At 40.1% G+C, this 14866-nt stretch overlaps 1 protein-coding gene across 2 annotated transcripts in view; it reads right to left on the bottom strand.

Annotated features, from left to right (window-relative positions):
- KCNK5 (potassium two pore domain channel subfamily K member 5) overlaps positions 1–14325 on the bottom strand; it is a 34856-nt gene extending 20531 nt beyond the window's left edge. The window contains exon 1 of one of the 2 annotated variants that reach the window (XM_048935804.1): positions 13939–14325. In XM_048935804.1, coding sequence (XP_048791761.1) covers positions 13939–14124 — 186 coding nt within the window. In that variant the 5' untranslated portion in view covers positions 14125–14325. Of the gene's footprint in view, positions 1–11181; positions 11206–13938 lie in introns of those variants that run through there. The other variant, XM_048935805.1, reaches the window with a different exon arrangement.
- Positions 14326–14866: the final 541 nt, after the last annotated feature.

Here is a 14866-nt window from a genome sequence, read left to right on the forward strand (position 1 = left end):
TGGAGTTATAATTTGTACTCATTACTTTCACAAAGCGCTGCTTCGCTGAAGGTTTACAGTTGGCTGTTTGGTCTACTGCTATCAGACATAACACAAGAGCTGTTCTCTTCAGATTAAGCACATTTTGCATGAAAATACTCCAGCTGATAAAGGAAACAGAACCCTAATCAGGAGCTGCAGTGGAAATACTACACAACTCAGAGGGGGAAAAAGAACGGGGAAGAAGTGTAGGTCTTCATCCTTTTGTTTTGTAAAAAGCAAAGCAATAGTTTCATTTACCACTGAAACTTTCATTTTTAAGTCACTACTTTAAAACATTATTTACAACAACAACAACAAAAAAAACAAAAAAACAAAAAAAACAAACAAAAACACACACACACAAAAAAAAAAAAAACAAAAAAGAACAGATGCCTTGAGAAATTTTCAGTCAAAAGACACGAGCTTTTTCTAAGAAATCTTAATTTTGTGAATGTATATTTGTGGCAACCTATCATACTTGGCCTACCATTGATTTGGATAATGCTTATAGATTTCACAGTCTGCAACAACTTCTGCGTTTTGTCTTTTTTCTCTATCCTCATGGAAACTCCCAGCCATATTCCCAAACTACCTCTACTGGAAGGAATGCCAAGTCTGAGGCTTCAGTTTTCACTCATAATGGAGCCACAAAAGAAAGTGCAGCCCAAAGAAGACTGGGCTGAAGCGCAAGCCCCTCCCTTGTGTTAATTTACAGAAAAGCTATGAGTAATAAGTTCTTTGGAATTATTTGTTGCTCTTTCTGCGCTGCAAGTGTGTAATAGTAAAGTCTCTCATAGCTACACTAGCAATTTTCATTTGTAAATTAAATCACGTGATCAAGTCTCTAAGAAAGCACAGAAGAACTTAAAGCCACTATTTGGTTATTTATTGATTTATTTATTGAGGGGGGAGAAATTGAACACCTACAGTTGAACAATTTAAGTTCTCCCTCACTACCAAACACTCTCAATCACAGCACTGTAGGAACTCAGATCCTTATAACTTTTAAGTAGTCCAAACGACATCATTTGCCAGTCCAGCGGAACTGGTAGAAAAGACAGCCTCCATATGCAGGTCTTCCTGCTCTGACATTGCTGTCCTACTGTTACCCTTCTTTTTGCCATCACGACTAGGCAGCAGTACTCTCGATTAGTGACATTCCTGCCCAGATGTGAAAAGAAGCAACTTTGGGCTAAGTATTGTAATGAGGGAGACAACTCCCCTGCAATAAACACCCTGTTTTTGTAACATTTTCTATTTGAGGATAAAATACAGAGCTAAGTCCTATTGATATGTAGACACTTAGCCGTAAAAAGAAGAAGAATAACAAATGGAGCTCTACTTCCATTCCACAGTACTAATAGGTGTTACTGCTTCCTCTGGAAAAAAAGTTCTAATCTGTAGGGATTTTAACCTCTTGGAGGCATGACAATATTTTTACAGCACACTCTGTCTAAGACCTGCTTGTGTATGATGTACAGCATGGACAGTTAATTTTCCTATAAGCCATAATTCACAGGACAAACAATGTGAGGGATATTAATGGAAAGAGATCAACAAGGTTATTTCCTTTCGTGGCTTTCTGCAGAGTTAAATAATAAGTGAAACTCATAATTCAGCAAAGTTAAATGGAATAACCACAGAACTGAATGCTGAAGGTTACCTATTTGTGATACTTGCTGATGTTATACTTGTATTAACTAAGTGCTGCTTAACTTTTGTTTTCCCCTTTTCACTGACATGCAATGGTCTTAAACACCAACAGTCTGAAAAGGCAATTGGATCACAACTGCAAAGTTTGACATTGTACATGGATTTTTCCAACATTATTAAAGTCAGAATTAGATTCCAGTTTAACTAGTTAAAAAAGTATTTTGATGTAAAGCATCTTCATTACTTTACCAGGAATACCTTGAATTTGCGATTATTACAATTACAGAACTGTTTCCTCTTCTTAAGTTCCACATAGACATGTTTTGAAGACAAATTAATTAAAGGTTACTGCAGCTGTTCTGCAGATGCTAAGTGCCACAACTTTTCCTCAATCTCAGAAGATTATTCTCATTCATAATTAAAACATATCAGAGGATTTCATAGCTTTCATTAATACAGCTTAACTTTGAGGGTTTTCCAACCAATTCCTTGTCTGGAAAAAAAAAAAAAAAAAGAAAGGAATTTAAACTCTTGCATTGCATCAGCTGAATTAAGAAGCTGGAAAGCGGTAAAAGTAGATTAGACTTCCTGCCTATCTGAATACATACATGGTAACTAATGGAGGCCAACTCCCCTTTACAAGGACTTTGGAGAATGCTGCAGTCCCCATTTTACAGATAAGAAAATGGAAACAGAAGAGTTAAAAGTTTAATCAAGCACTCACACCAGTTGGTGAACTGTGTAAAGCAGGGTTAGAACCAGCCTCAAGTAAATGTGGTGGTGTACTGCCAACAGGGTTATTACCAATTACATAAACAGATGCTAACGCACACAGCCTTTTCAGAATAAGGCATTTTTGTTTAGCTGAAATTAATTTATGAAGATTTAAATTAAACCAAAACAATAATCCTAAAGTCAATTTTTAAAAGTTTACTGATATTAATTTACTATACGGGGAGAGGTTGGATCACATCTTTGTAATGTTTCTTCCACCCCACCCCCCCCAGTACAAACAATCAACACCTCAGTCAATCTTTGCAGAATTCCACCCATCTATAAAATGGTACAAACTGAAAAATTTAAATAGAAAAGCTTTGGTACTAAACAAGAAAAGTAAAAAGGGAAGTCAAGTTTACAGTGAGTCTTCATGTCCATCATGTTTTCAGTGTATAAGAACATTTCATTAGGACATGAAAATTGACAGGTGATCCAAGCTGGGCTATTTTGCTTACAGAAGTCTAAAGAAAATTTTCAACTCATGGAAGGAACTACAAGCATAAAATAACATTGCATTAAGAAGCTGATTATGCTTCTGTGATTGATAGCCACACATAACACCATGCATCTGATTAAGAATCTCACAGTATGTGAAGTTCTTCCTAGCCAGGAATAAACTATTACAGGCTTTTGGATTTAATCCCCAAATTTTAATGCAAATTAAAGGTCTTGTTTCTCTGAAGACAAACTAGAAGGTGCTGCTGAAGCATTGGAAACATCATGCATCTCCTACTTAACAGCCTGTCTTAAAGAAAAAGAAGCTTAAAAAAAAAAAACAACAAGGAAGTCAATAAAACAGTTGTTACTGTCTGACACTTAAGTGAGCTTATACATGGTGGAATAAAAAACTTATTTTTCTGAACAGCATCAACTCAGTGAAACAAAACTAAAAGTGATCAAGACTTGGGTGGAACAGAGCTGTAAGTACAACTGCATTATTCATCAAGGAGACTTCTGTACTATGTAATACTGTAAGCTATTAAATCTTTGGGGCAGAACCTTTACTAACTCACCTTCTTAAGACAAACAAGTTTCCGGAGTATTTTTAGTCAACTAAAAACTTCAGATAACCTCACCACACTAGTCTCTCTGTCTGTATCTTCCTTCAGACTGCAGGAGGAGGAGGCAAGGCAATGCAAGCTCCCAACAACTTAGACAGGATGTTTTGTAAGAGTAGCAAGGTGATGGCTTTATGTTAAGAGAAGTATCAAGGGGAAGAAAACTGCCAAGAAACATTATTTGTTTTGAAACTTCTCTTACAGACTGTTTAGATTTATCCATGACTAAACTTGAAACAGTATTATGTTACGTACTACAAGCCCCTTCAAAAATCAGCCTTGAGCTAACCTAGCATTTATGGGAAGAAGCTACTCTGGACAAATATTTTCAAATATAAACAGAGAGATGTGCCAGCACAGTTATGGCAGGATATGAAGGATTGTGATCAGTAACTAAGTTAACTGTGCAAAGGAAGAGCCTTATCTAGACACACTCAGATCTGTAATAGCATCACTTCCATGTGGTAAGAGCTTGAATTTGAACAAATAACATTATTTTGCTGGTAAGAGTTGTCTAAGCATTATAATATTTCTTAAACACTGTATGTATGCTGACATAACTAAACTCAATGCTGCATGAACAGTATAACATTAAAAAGAATACACTGGAACAATCTTCTGCTATTTTGTTATGTTCAGTCTTACATTACCACATACACACAAGAGGCTTTCTTCCCATGAAAGCTTCCAATCTGTAACTTGGACCAAAAACAAGAACAACAAAAAAGAGCAGATATGAAACTGAAAACACTATCAAAAAAATCACTGAAGTGCATTTAGTCCCATTTAGACTAAATCACATTTAGTCCCTGAGCAAAAAATGTTGGTTCAAAAAACAAAAACAACCCCCCCCCAAAAAAAAACCACTGCATATATTCTACTCTATAGAAAGTGTTTTGAATAAACAAACAAAAAAGGCTATTCACCTGAAAAAAACTTCAAGCAAACTTATTTCACAGCTTGAGTTTATCTTTCAACTTTGCCCTAGAACTGTTTTTCCTGTAATACTCAATGAGCAGCCACTAGTTAATTAATCTTCAAACTGAGATGCAGCAGTGCAAATCTTTTCCATTGCTGATTTTACAGTTTTTCATTCTCAGTCACTTGAATATCAAACTACCTTTGTTTAGATTTTGCAATGATAGCATCACACGAGCAAGTTTATTAACTATGATAAGAATGTTTGCCACATCTGATGTCATTATGATGTTGTTCTACATCTTACTACTGATATAAAAAGGAAGAATGGAAATGCTTTAACAATTACAAACATGGGAATTTTCCCAGTGGAAACAGAGAAAATTATTTCATATTATGCAAGAGAATTGAGAAGATAGGGGAGTCAACAAAGCCCAGCTTCAAGTATTATAGCTACACAAGGCACTGGTGACTTTGGAATGTTTAAGGACACCTACTTCAGTTACTGTATTTTACAGTACAACAAGCTTGACTCATTAGTCACTCAGCTTCAGTGGAATTATTGCATAGAACAGCTCAGTTTATTTGGCACAATTTCAACCTTTCCTCACACCCACCTCCATTATAAAACTATCAAATTGCACACTTCCAGGTTCATAAAACTTCCCATATATTTGCAGGTCACTCCTAAACATTTAACATGAAACACACTGTAATTGAAGGCAAAAAATAAGCACTGATATGTGGGAGGTAATTAATAGTCTGTGTCCTGTCACTTCTTAACTGCCCCACTCCTGGGGTGGCAGGAAAGCCAAAACTCCCTACTATCATCTTGCTACTGTATTGCAGGAAGAAGGCTCAGCTGGCAGAAGCACTATCGTTACTGCCTTCTGTTCATTACACTGCTTACTTTTCTATCTTTGATTTCCTGCAGCTGTCATCCCTGTTTAGCAGGCATCTATCACCTTTTCCTTAGAAGCTGGAGTCAGAGGAAGCTCTTGCACTTTGCTAAGTAGAGAAACCTGTGCCTTAAAAGCTGCCTGGCATCCAAAATACTCAGAAAGTCATTAAAACCACAGAAAATCTTCAGTTACCTCAAATAAGTGAGACAGTATTTGTAAGAAAGACACACAGGATTCAGCTGTAAGAATCTATTCAACAACCAGTGTGAAGCTATTCTCAGCAGGAAACAAAACCACAGCTGACGGGACATCTGTCCAAACTATCAACTGCCTATACTGTAATAGAGCTGAAGAAGCATTCTTAAAATCCACCCAAATAAAGTCAAGGCACTCTCAAAGTGTGAATTATCTCTTTATTTTGCTCCTTAAATGTAACATATCTGTGTTCATGTCACCAGTCAAGCTGATAGCTTTAAGACCTTGCACAGACTACGTACCAACTTCATAAAAAAACTGTGGTCATACTGCAGCTTCAGTCAGCAAAGATACTAGTGCTACCACAGCAAATTACATGGCAACAGAATAAAATTTACTACTGCCACTCTGCTGTGATAGAATTTCAAAATTTTTCCTTATCCTTCTCTTGCCCTCCACCTCAAAAATTTTGGGGGAAAAAAAGTTGGAAACACAGAGTATTATTCTAAAAGGGCAAACTGACAACAATCACTCAACAAAGCTTCCAGACTGCACTGTACCAATGAGAGTGATTTTCTAAACATGAACTCCAATGCCCTTCAAAAACCCTTGTGCCAACAAGGCAAACTTTGATTACAGAATTGCCCTCTATGATTCTGCAGTCACGTACACACCACTTACACAGGCCTGAAGGTTGAAATTCTAACTTACCTGGCATGTTATCATAATCCAACTACTTAACTTGATTTTAGCATATTTGCATTACGGTCTGTAAAGGTACTTAGTAAAAACTGTAACAGCTGCATCTGTAGTAAGATATTGCAGCCGGACTGCTAAAGGAGAAACCAAGTTTGATTATATCACTTTTCCTTATGCAGCTGCTTGGCTCTAGATACCTCCTCTGTTCCTTGGGTACCTGGAGGAGACTCATCAGCCTCACTTCTCTCAAACACTAGAAAAAACATTTAGAGCTGCTGTTTCTCTGATAGGAGACCACACATGATTCTTGAGCAACTTTCCTTCAAAGATTTTCCTACTCGCTTAGAGTAGGTTGGGAGTGCAAAAAAGGAGCAGCAATATGAGTACTAGAAGTCATGCACAGAAGTCATCACTGAATTTGACATTTTCGCCAAGCCACCAGAACAAGTAAACTAACCAACAACAACACAAACCAACTAAAACAACAACAAAACCAAACAGATGACTATGCTTTCTACCTCAGGACCTTGACAGCCCTTTGCAATATTATTTTCAAGTTCTGTTAGATACGTCACTTGATAGCCAGCATCATCTGACAACCTCATGCCTTACTCTAGAATCCAAACTAACATTAAGGAATTGACATCCTAGATGATAAGAAGGATCAGAATTCAGACATCCATTATAGGTTCAATTGGGACTTTCTTTTTGTACCTGTTGCAACCTGGAAGTGTCACACAGGTTTTGTTTCTGAGCAGCTGGAACTTGCTTACACAACATTTGCAAGATGCTGGCACGGAAAGTCAATTTACTATTTGTCAGATTGCTCAATCACAATTTGCTTCTACCATTTGGCTAAGGCAGAAACGTAGTCCCTCAGAGAGGCAGCAGCAACAACCAATCCCACATTAAGAGTTAGAAACAAGTCAATCATGAGAAGCACTGCAGATGCACACAGTAGAAAAGGAACGTAACTTCAGACTCAGCAGAGGCTATAATATATCATAATACATATTACTTGGTTTCTTAATCCCTTTTCAGTGCTCACGTTTCTTCCTCTTAAGAAAACGGTGTATGAAGTTGAAGCCTAAAACATTTCAGAAGCTATTTCACACCCAATATTTCCTTTTATCCACTGGAATTCACATAACACAAGAACAAAAGGTAATTTCCTTACTGATTTGACTGTAAATAGAGCCGCTAGGGTAAGCCATGCCTAGGAGGGATCTCTCCTGCCTACAATTAAAATGTTGGTAAGTACATAATTATTACTGTAATATCTAAGGCTTCTAATACGGAGATGTGATAAAGCAAGAAGGATAAAAACAGAACACAAACTGCAAATCCAAGGTTCCGTGCTGGCGTTTTGTGTGTTGGAGAAAAGATACCATAATACTAGATTCATCTGTTGAAAAACCCAAATTAGAAGACAGAACACAAAGGACGACAGTTACGACTTTTTTGCCATCCCTTCAACAAACAGAGCTAGTGAAGATGAGGAGTACATACTGCATACTATATTTCAGGATTTTAATCTGACTATAAGCGTAGATATCCTGTGGACGTTTGTAGCAACATGCACAACATCACAATGATAGCATAGTGGTATTTTAATTTAAATGAAGAATACACAGAAGTCCAACTCTCCCAATTGTCCCCTATTAACGTATCTTGTTTACTTCTAGGGAGCAGACTCAGAGCTTAATGAGCTGAACTAATCCTGAACTAAGCTAAACCTGAAGATGTCCTCAATGAAGAAATCTAAGACATGAGCTACTTGCTCATGGGCATTAAATCCATAGGATCACATGAGAGTCAGCAGAAAATAAAAGTTCCTGCAAATATAGCGATCATCATGTCCTTAACACCAGTAGTTTTGTTCTCTAAGTCTATTCCTATTGGCCTGCACTACCTGCTAATGTAGACAGTGTTTTAGAGCACTTTGTTCCCAGTTTTAACAGGAGAACACAATGAGAACAAAAAGATTATCCCAGTGGCTTAAAAAATATATAGATATTGGGGTTGATGAAACATGATAATAAGACTGTAATGCTAGTTTACTACTAGACAAGTATACCAATGGAACTTATGACAAACTTTACCTCAAAAAAAAACAAACAAACAAAAAACAAACCACAACATTTTTCTTTTAAGCCATTGTTAAGGAGACCCGAAAAAGGAAAATTTCATTTTCAGTCTGGGAAACAGTTATCACAATACTATCCTGCTTTCAAGACCACAATCATGAGATCTGAACACAGAACACAGCTAAGATAAAAATAAGATACCAATGTCCATATTTCTGGTTATAGCTTCCCTGTTAATCAAACTATTGACTGCCGTTTGCAATCCAGCTTGCTTCTGTTTGCAAGTTAATATGTTAACGTCTATTCGTAGTACCAGTATGAAATTTGATTGTTTTAAAGGTCAACACTATCCAAAACGATTCATTTTGTATAATTAATATTAATAAGAAAAGCAACAATTTATTTTAAAATGGAAATCTACACAAAGTCATAATTAAACTCAATTTTCTCTGGCTAAAGAAGGTGTACTGCAATAACAATATATACAGGGGTTTTATGGTCTTTTAAGACAACAGGCTGTTAATAATCTGCAGGTCTACTTGCATATACCATTATCTCTGGAGCAGAGCTTGCTAGAAAACACACCTAATAGCAGAAGGTAACATGTCAGGCAGTAGAAACATTCTGTCCCCAAAGTAACAGGACAATATACTACAAGCATTCAAGGATTAAGCCCATAGCAGGAAAATCAGAACTTCTGATGAAGTGCTATTGCTCCATCAGCTGAGAGTTGCTGCGTATGCACTATCAGCTTTGTTTAACTATGTTCCAAGAAAGTTTAAACAATATAAAGGTTAAACAGAAAAGGGGGCAGGGACAGATGAAATGCAACAGGAAAGCATGTCTGGTTACACATGACTTTGCATGAAGGTGCACACAGAAAAAAGCTATGGTATAAAGTAGCACTGCCTGTCCTCAAGTTTCCTTATCTAATGCTGCCATAGCAGTATCTATAATCATTAGACTGAGATGCCACAGAGGCACTGTGGACAGCGATCCTATATTTTAATCTCCATTTGTCTCTGCTGAAAGAGAGTGCAGAACTAAAGTTACACATTTGTAAACATCTACCAATAGCTATTTCTCAGGCATGAGCCTCATGTGTGCTGTCAAATCGTTAGGTGGGAAGTATTAGGTATTGCTGTTAATGTCTTTGCTGTTCATCATTTGCTTTGTTCTTGTCTGGTTGTTGCTCATTTTTACGTTCTTCAGATCACGCAAAAGGACAGACTGTCTGGCATTTAAGCTATGGAATTCAGTCTCCAATTAAGTCTCCTCTACCTTCAATACGATAGGTAGAAGGAATCAGGAAGTAAACAGACTACCAAACAAGCCCTAGTTGTCTAGAATCTTCCATATTGTATTTATTCACCTCTTCATGAACACAGGAAAGATTATTGGGGAAAAAAAAAAAAAAGTGTATACTAACTTTGAATTGGAGAGCAACTCACTCTACTAACAATAAGGAAAAGGTGCGGCCCCTTAATTGAATGTTGAACTCATGAAAAGCATTTAAAACTTAACACAAGGTTTTAGAAGATTTGAATTCAGAAGTGCACCTGTCAGTATTTGCAAATGGAGAAGACATCCTGGCTTGGAAAAAAATAAGAATTAAAAAAAAAAAAAAAAAAAAAGAGGAGAAACCACTATTGAGCCACTTGAGGTTATTTCCTTTAGAATAATCCTCCTGTGTGCCAAGTATATCTTAGCTGAAGCTCTCCTTAAGAATCTTCTAAATATTTGTTCACAGCACTGGGCTTTAAGTCTAAACATTCAAGTTTCTAAAGCTCTTTGTCAGGACAGTTTACAGTCCTGCATGCTTTTCAAATAAAGACCTCAGTTGTTTGCTCTTGTAAGTTTGCCTGCTTTTCCTGAGCTTAGCTAGTTTCTCTTCTCATTTTATTACTTTGTTTGGAAAGTAACCATTTTCACTTACCTTTAAATTATTCCCTTTCTTTTCACTAGCCTTGAGGTTTATCAGTGGAAAGCATTTCTTTCCTTGATGACTATGGTGGACCAGCAAAACAGATTTCCTAGTAAACAAGATGTAGTTCAGTGTTGCAAACCTTTGCTCATATAAATAGTGGTATGAGGGTCAAGAGAGCTCCTCCTTGCATGAATAGCTCCTTTATCATTAAGCTGATGTTTCACAATCAGGATGGAGCAATAAAGAGTAAAAGTAAGGAACTAGAGAAGAGGGAAATGATCACATTACTCTTCGTTTGCTTTGTGTCCAAAACTCATTTGTTCAGGAGGGTAAGAGAAGGTGCCATCACTGTGGGTCTCACAGCCTTCTCTCTTCCTCCTCCTAAAGTGTCCCAGGCCTCTGAGCCATAGCAGCAAGCCAAGGCAAAGCCGTAGAGTTCTATACAGCAGCCTACACACACTCCAGTCAAACACTTATAATATAAGGGTTTAAGTAGCATTACTCTAGTAAGAGTTTAGGAAATACTTTCATGGCACTTATAATACTTGACAGCAAATAGATTCTTCACATAAGACTGCTAGATGCTACTTTTAAGCTTATTCTTAGGTATTTAGGATTAGGGAAGAAATACCTTCTAGCTATCCTAAAACTCTCATCTTACAAGATTTGTGAAAGTGTTATGTATTTCAATAAAGTTTATTGCAGTGTATTTCTACAGTAATCAGGTGTTGTGAAATCTTCTATTACAGAATACAAGCCCTAGAGAGTATTTGACAAAATACAATCCCCTTAAGAATCACTCATATTGAAGGTACAAACGTGCCACTCTCTATATGAATTGAAAACCTGTGCCGACAACCTCATCATTTTTTTTTTGAACAGTTAAGATCACCCTACACATTTAACTTTGCATCCATTCCATACAGAACTTCCACTCCACTTACAGCTAACATTAGGCTGAGGTGAACACACAAGCTAACCTGGGTGGGGAACAAGGGCAGCAGAGAGATCTGTCTCTGATTAAGTCAGTCCTTGTCACTTTTCAGCTGGCTTCTGCAAACAAAATTGGTATTGTTAGTTCAACTTAAACACTTATTGGCATCTTTGCATTTTAACAACCATTTAACTTTTTATCTATGGTTATGTTTGCTGAAAAACTTTATCCTATGTGTATCCTATGAGAATATCAGACAAGTAATTAGAAGAGTTCGGTGTGGCTGTGAAGAGTCACATGAGCATCAGCGGGGACCACAAGCAGAGTGAGAGGAAAAGCTCTAAGATGAACTGGAGGCTGTGAAACTGAAAACAAAAGCTGGGAAATAAGTCAAGTCATGCAAAATTCTAAGAACTAGTTCAAGGAGTCCATGGAAGTGGCTCAGTGGAGCAAAAGAAAAGTGTGGGTAAAGAAAAAAAATGCGTATTTTAAAGTCAGTGATGACAAATTGTAAAACACTATATTTGGAGGCTTTGTATGAGTGCAAGATGGCCAGGATTTGCCAAAAGAAAACAGAGATTTGTAACATTTTAAAGAATCATAAAAACCCAACAGAAAAAGCACAGATTGAGGTCAACAAATAACCATTACAAATACTATTTGCAGTATACTTTACAGCTCATTCAAGATGAAACCATTATTACCTTCTATGACTTCTTGTTTATTTTCCCCCTCTTAGCTTCAGCTGGACTAAGTTTCACCCTGTCACCCTCCTCTGTAGGAAATGCTACTTCTCTCCTTCCAATCACTTCTCATGCTGAATAAGAACAGCAACAAAACTACAAATCCAGAATAAAGCAAATAGTATCGTTTCCAGTCACCAGACAGCGTGAAAGAGCAAGCAAAGATTTGTATTTCAGCTAAACTGTGCTGAAGATGACAGCAGAATATCTACAAGGGATCATCAGACCAGCAAGATCGGACAGGGAAAGTTAAGGTATAATTGGAAGTAGTACAGAGGCAAAACAGGAATACAAGAATATCACCAGGAGCCAACACACTGAAGAGGGAAGTCCCTCCTCCACTTTGTGGTGTGCAGAGGTACTCAAACCAATTACTTTGATCTGCCTATAGTTTGCCTTATGCTGCTTTTCTTCTCATCAACTCCGCACTCATTCACACTCTACAATGCATTATCTCATGTGGTCCATCTGCCCTAGAATTTTTTTTCCTAGTCTTTTTGTTTTAGAAAAAAAGCTTTCTACTGCTACAGGATTAATTGTGGTAAGGGTCACAGAAAAACACTAGCTAAATAATTCCCTCATACCAGCGTGAGTTTTATTCTAAACTGAGCCAGAATCTAGATTCTGAATTATATCAGCAGCAAGTTAAACACTGCAGGCTTAAGGCACACCCCAATCCAGATGAGGTTCTTCTCCTGGGAATAGATAACCTAGAGTAAGATTTCAGTTAAGATTCTAGTGCAGCAAAGCATGCATGTCTTTCATTTTCCAGCATCCCTTCACAATTTCAAGCCTCCATTCACTGTTTCACTGTATACTACAAAACTGTAGTTAACAGAAAGCACTAAGACAGAAATGGTAAGGACACAACCAACAGAAAGCTCTATCTGAAGCAGACACAAAACAGTCACCAGCTGAAGGAATAAATGTTAAACCACAAACTTATAACATCAAGAACCATATCTCTTCAAAGCTCGCACAAAACTGATTATGCCAACAGAATGAATGAGTCATTTCCCTAGTATTTTAGTAGACTTTTTGTAAATTTTAGGAATAAAGTTGAGAAGAAAAAAAAATAAAAGCCCAAAGCACGATGACCATAAGATCTAGTCAATATAAGCATTTCTGAAATAAAGTCCTGAGGGACTCCTTTTCACCACCAGAGTCCCTCATATCTGGGCAGCCTATTTTCCGTGGCTCGCCTCTGCTTGCCACAATGTTTCAATCGACACCGCATCCACCAAAAGGCTCTAAGTTTATACTACTCCGACACTTACTACGTGATATCGATTAATGATTAGTTTTGAAGAAGCATTCTGCCAGATAGGAAATGAGGCAATTATCAGCTCCTTATGGCTCAGAAACTCTCAGTCACTCGCCCAAAGTAGAATCTCAGCGCAGAAACAGTGAGCATCCCTGCGTGCAAGGCGTTCATTTCTGACCTGCCTGCACCTCTCCTTCAGGCTTGCAGCCTGACTGACCTCGCGGACCTCTGCTCAGACCCCCACACGTGTTTTCCTCACAACGAGAGCACTCACTACGGAAAAAAAAAAGGCGAGAAAAAAAAAAATAAATAAATACTAATCCAGACCAAACTGAAAAGGATCAAGACTTGGCTTCACCTACTCTTCCTCACACACAACGTCCATTGAGGCAGGAGAAACCACTCCGGGTGCTGAAACAAGAGCTGCATTCACAACCAACGCGCCGGACAGGAGCGGGAGCACCCACCCGGCCACCTCGTCATCCCCACGCGCGAGAAGCGCCCACCCCGAGGCACCCCACGCTCTTTTATTGCGGGGATGAGGAGCAGGGACCTACCTGATCGCTCTGCCATTAAGCAGTGAAGGCGGGCGGAGATCGTTCCCCGCGCTCCCGGGACAGTTTCAGGGACCCGCTGCGCTTTGCGAGGAGGGGACGGCCGCCGGCTTCCCCGCGGGCAGCCCCGCGCTGCCCCGTTGCGTACAGCCCCGGACGCCCGCCGGCACCTGCCACCCTGCCTGGTACCCCTTTCCCCACCGTACCTGCAGGATCTTGTCCAGCCCCTCCTGGCCCAGGCAGGGGAACTGCTTGAGTAGCTCCGTCTTCTGCCGTTTGTAGTCGTCGGTAGCCGAGCGCCAGTGCGGCTCCTCAAGCACCTCGAAGATCGCCGCCCCGATGGACAGGTAGAAGATGATGGCCGAGGTCAGCAAGGGGCCCCTGTCCACCATGGTGCCGCGGCGCGCGGGCGGGGAGGGCGGATGGGCGGGCGGCTGCCCCGCGCTGCGGCCGAGGGTGTCCGAAGCCGCCCTGTCCTTCCCCTGACACCTCTGCCTTCCCCGCCGTCCGCCGTGCCTCCTCTCTGGCCTCTGCCGCTTTCCCTTAGAGCCTTCTACACTCCCCTCCCACTCTCCTCCTCCCTCTCTCCTCCTCCGCTCCTCTCCGTTCCCCCTGGGCTTGCCTCCTTCCCCCGTATATTTTCCCCTCCCTTCTCAGCAACGATTTGAATTTGGTGCCCTCCCGCTTCCTCCCCCGCCGCCCGCCCAGCTGCGCGCATGCGAGGCCGCCGCCGCCGGTGCGCCCCGAGGTGCCGCCGGCCCCGCCACGAGGCGCTCCCCGCCCCGCGGCCGCGGTGAGGGGCGGCCGCTGGGGCCCGCCAGGGGGAGAGGGAACGTGCGACCTCCCCTCCCTTCCCCTCCCCCGCGGCTGTTGGGAGAGGGCGTGGGGGCCGCCGAGGTGAGGCCCTGTGGCCGCGGTGCCCTGGGCGCTTTTCCATTCTTCGAGGAAAAAAGGGGCGACATCCCTCCGCGACGTGTTTTTATTATTATTTGGGGGCTCGTACCAATGCTGGAAGGTCGTGAAACGAGACCTTTGGCAAAATGCTGGAGGAAAGTCGTCTAGAGCTCTCAGGAGGATGGAAAGAGCGGTAGCCAGGCTTCAGCCTGACAGTGATCCAGGGCACTAGAGACTTTT

Source organism: Lagopus muta, chromosome 2 (assembly GCF_023343835.1).
Source record: "Lagopus muta isolate bLagMut1 chromosome 2, bLagMut1 primary, whole genome shotgun sequence".
In the NCBI taxonomy this organism is placed as follows: Eukaryota; Metazoa; Chordata; class Aves; order Galliformes; family Phasianidae; genus Lagopus; species Lagopus muta.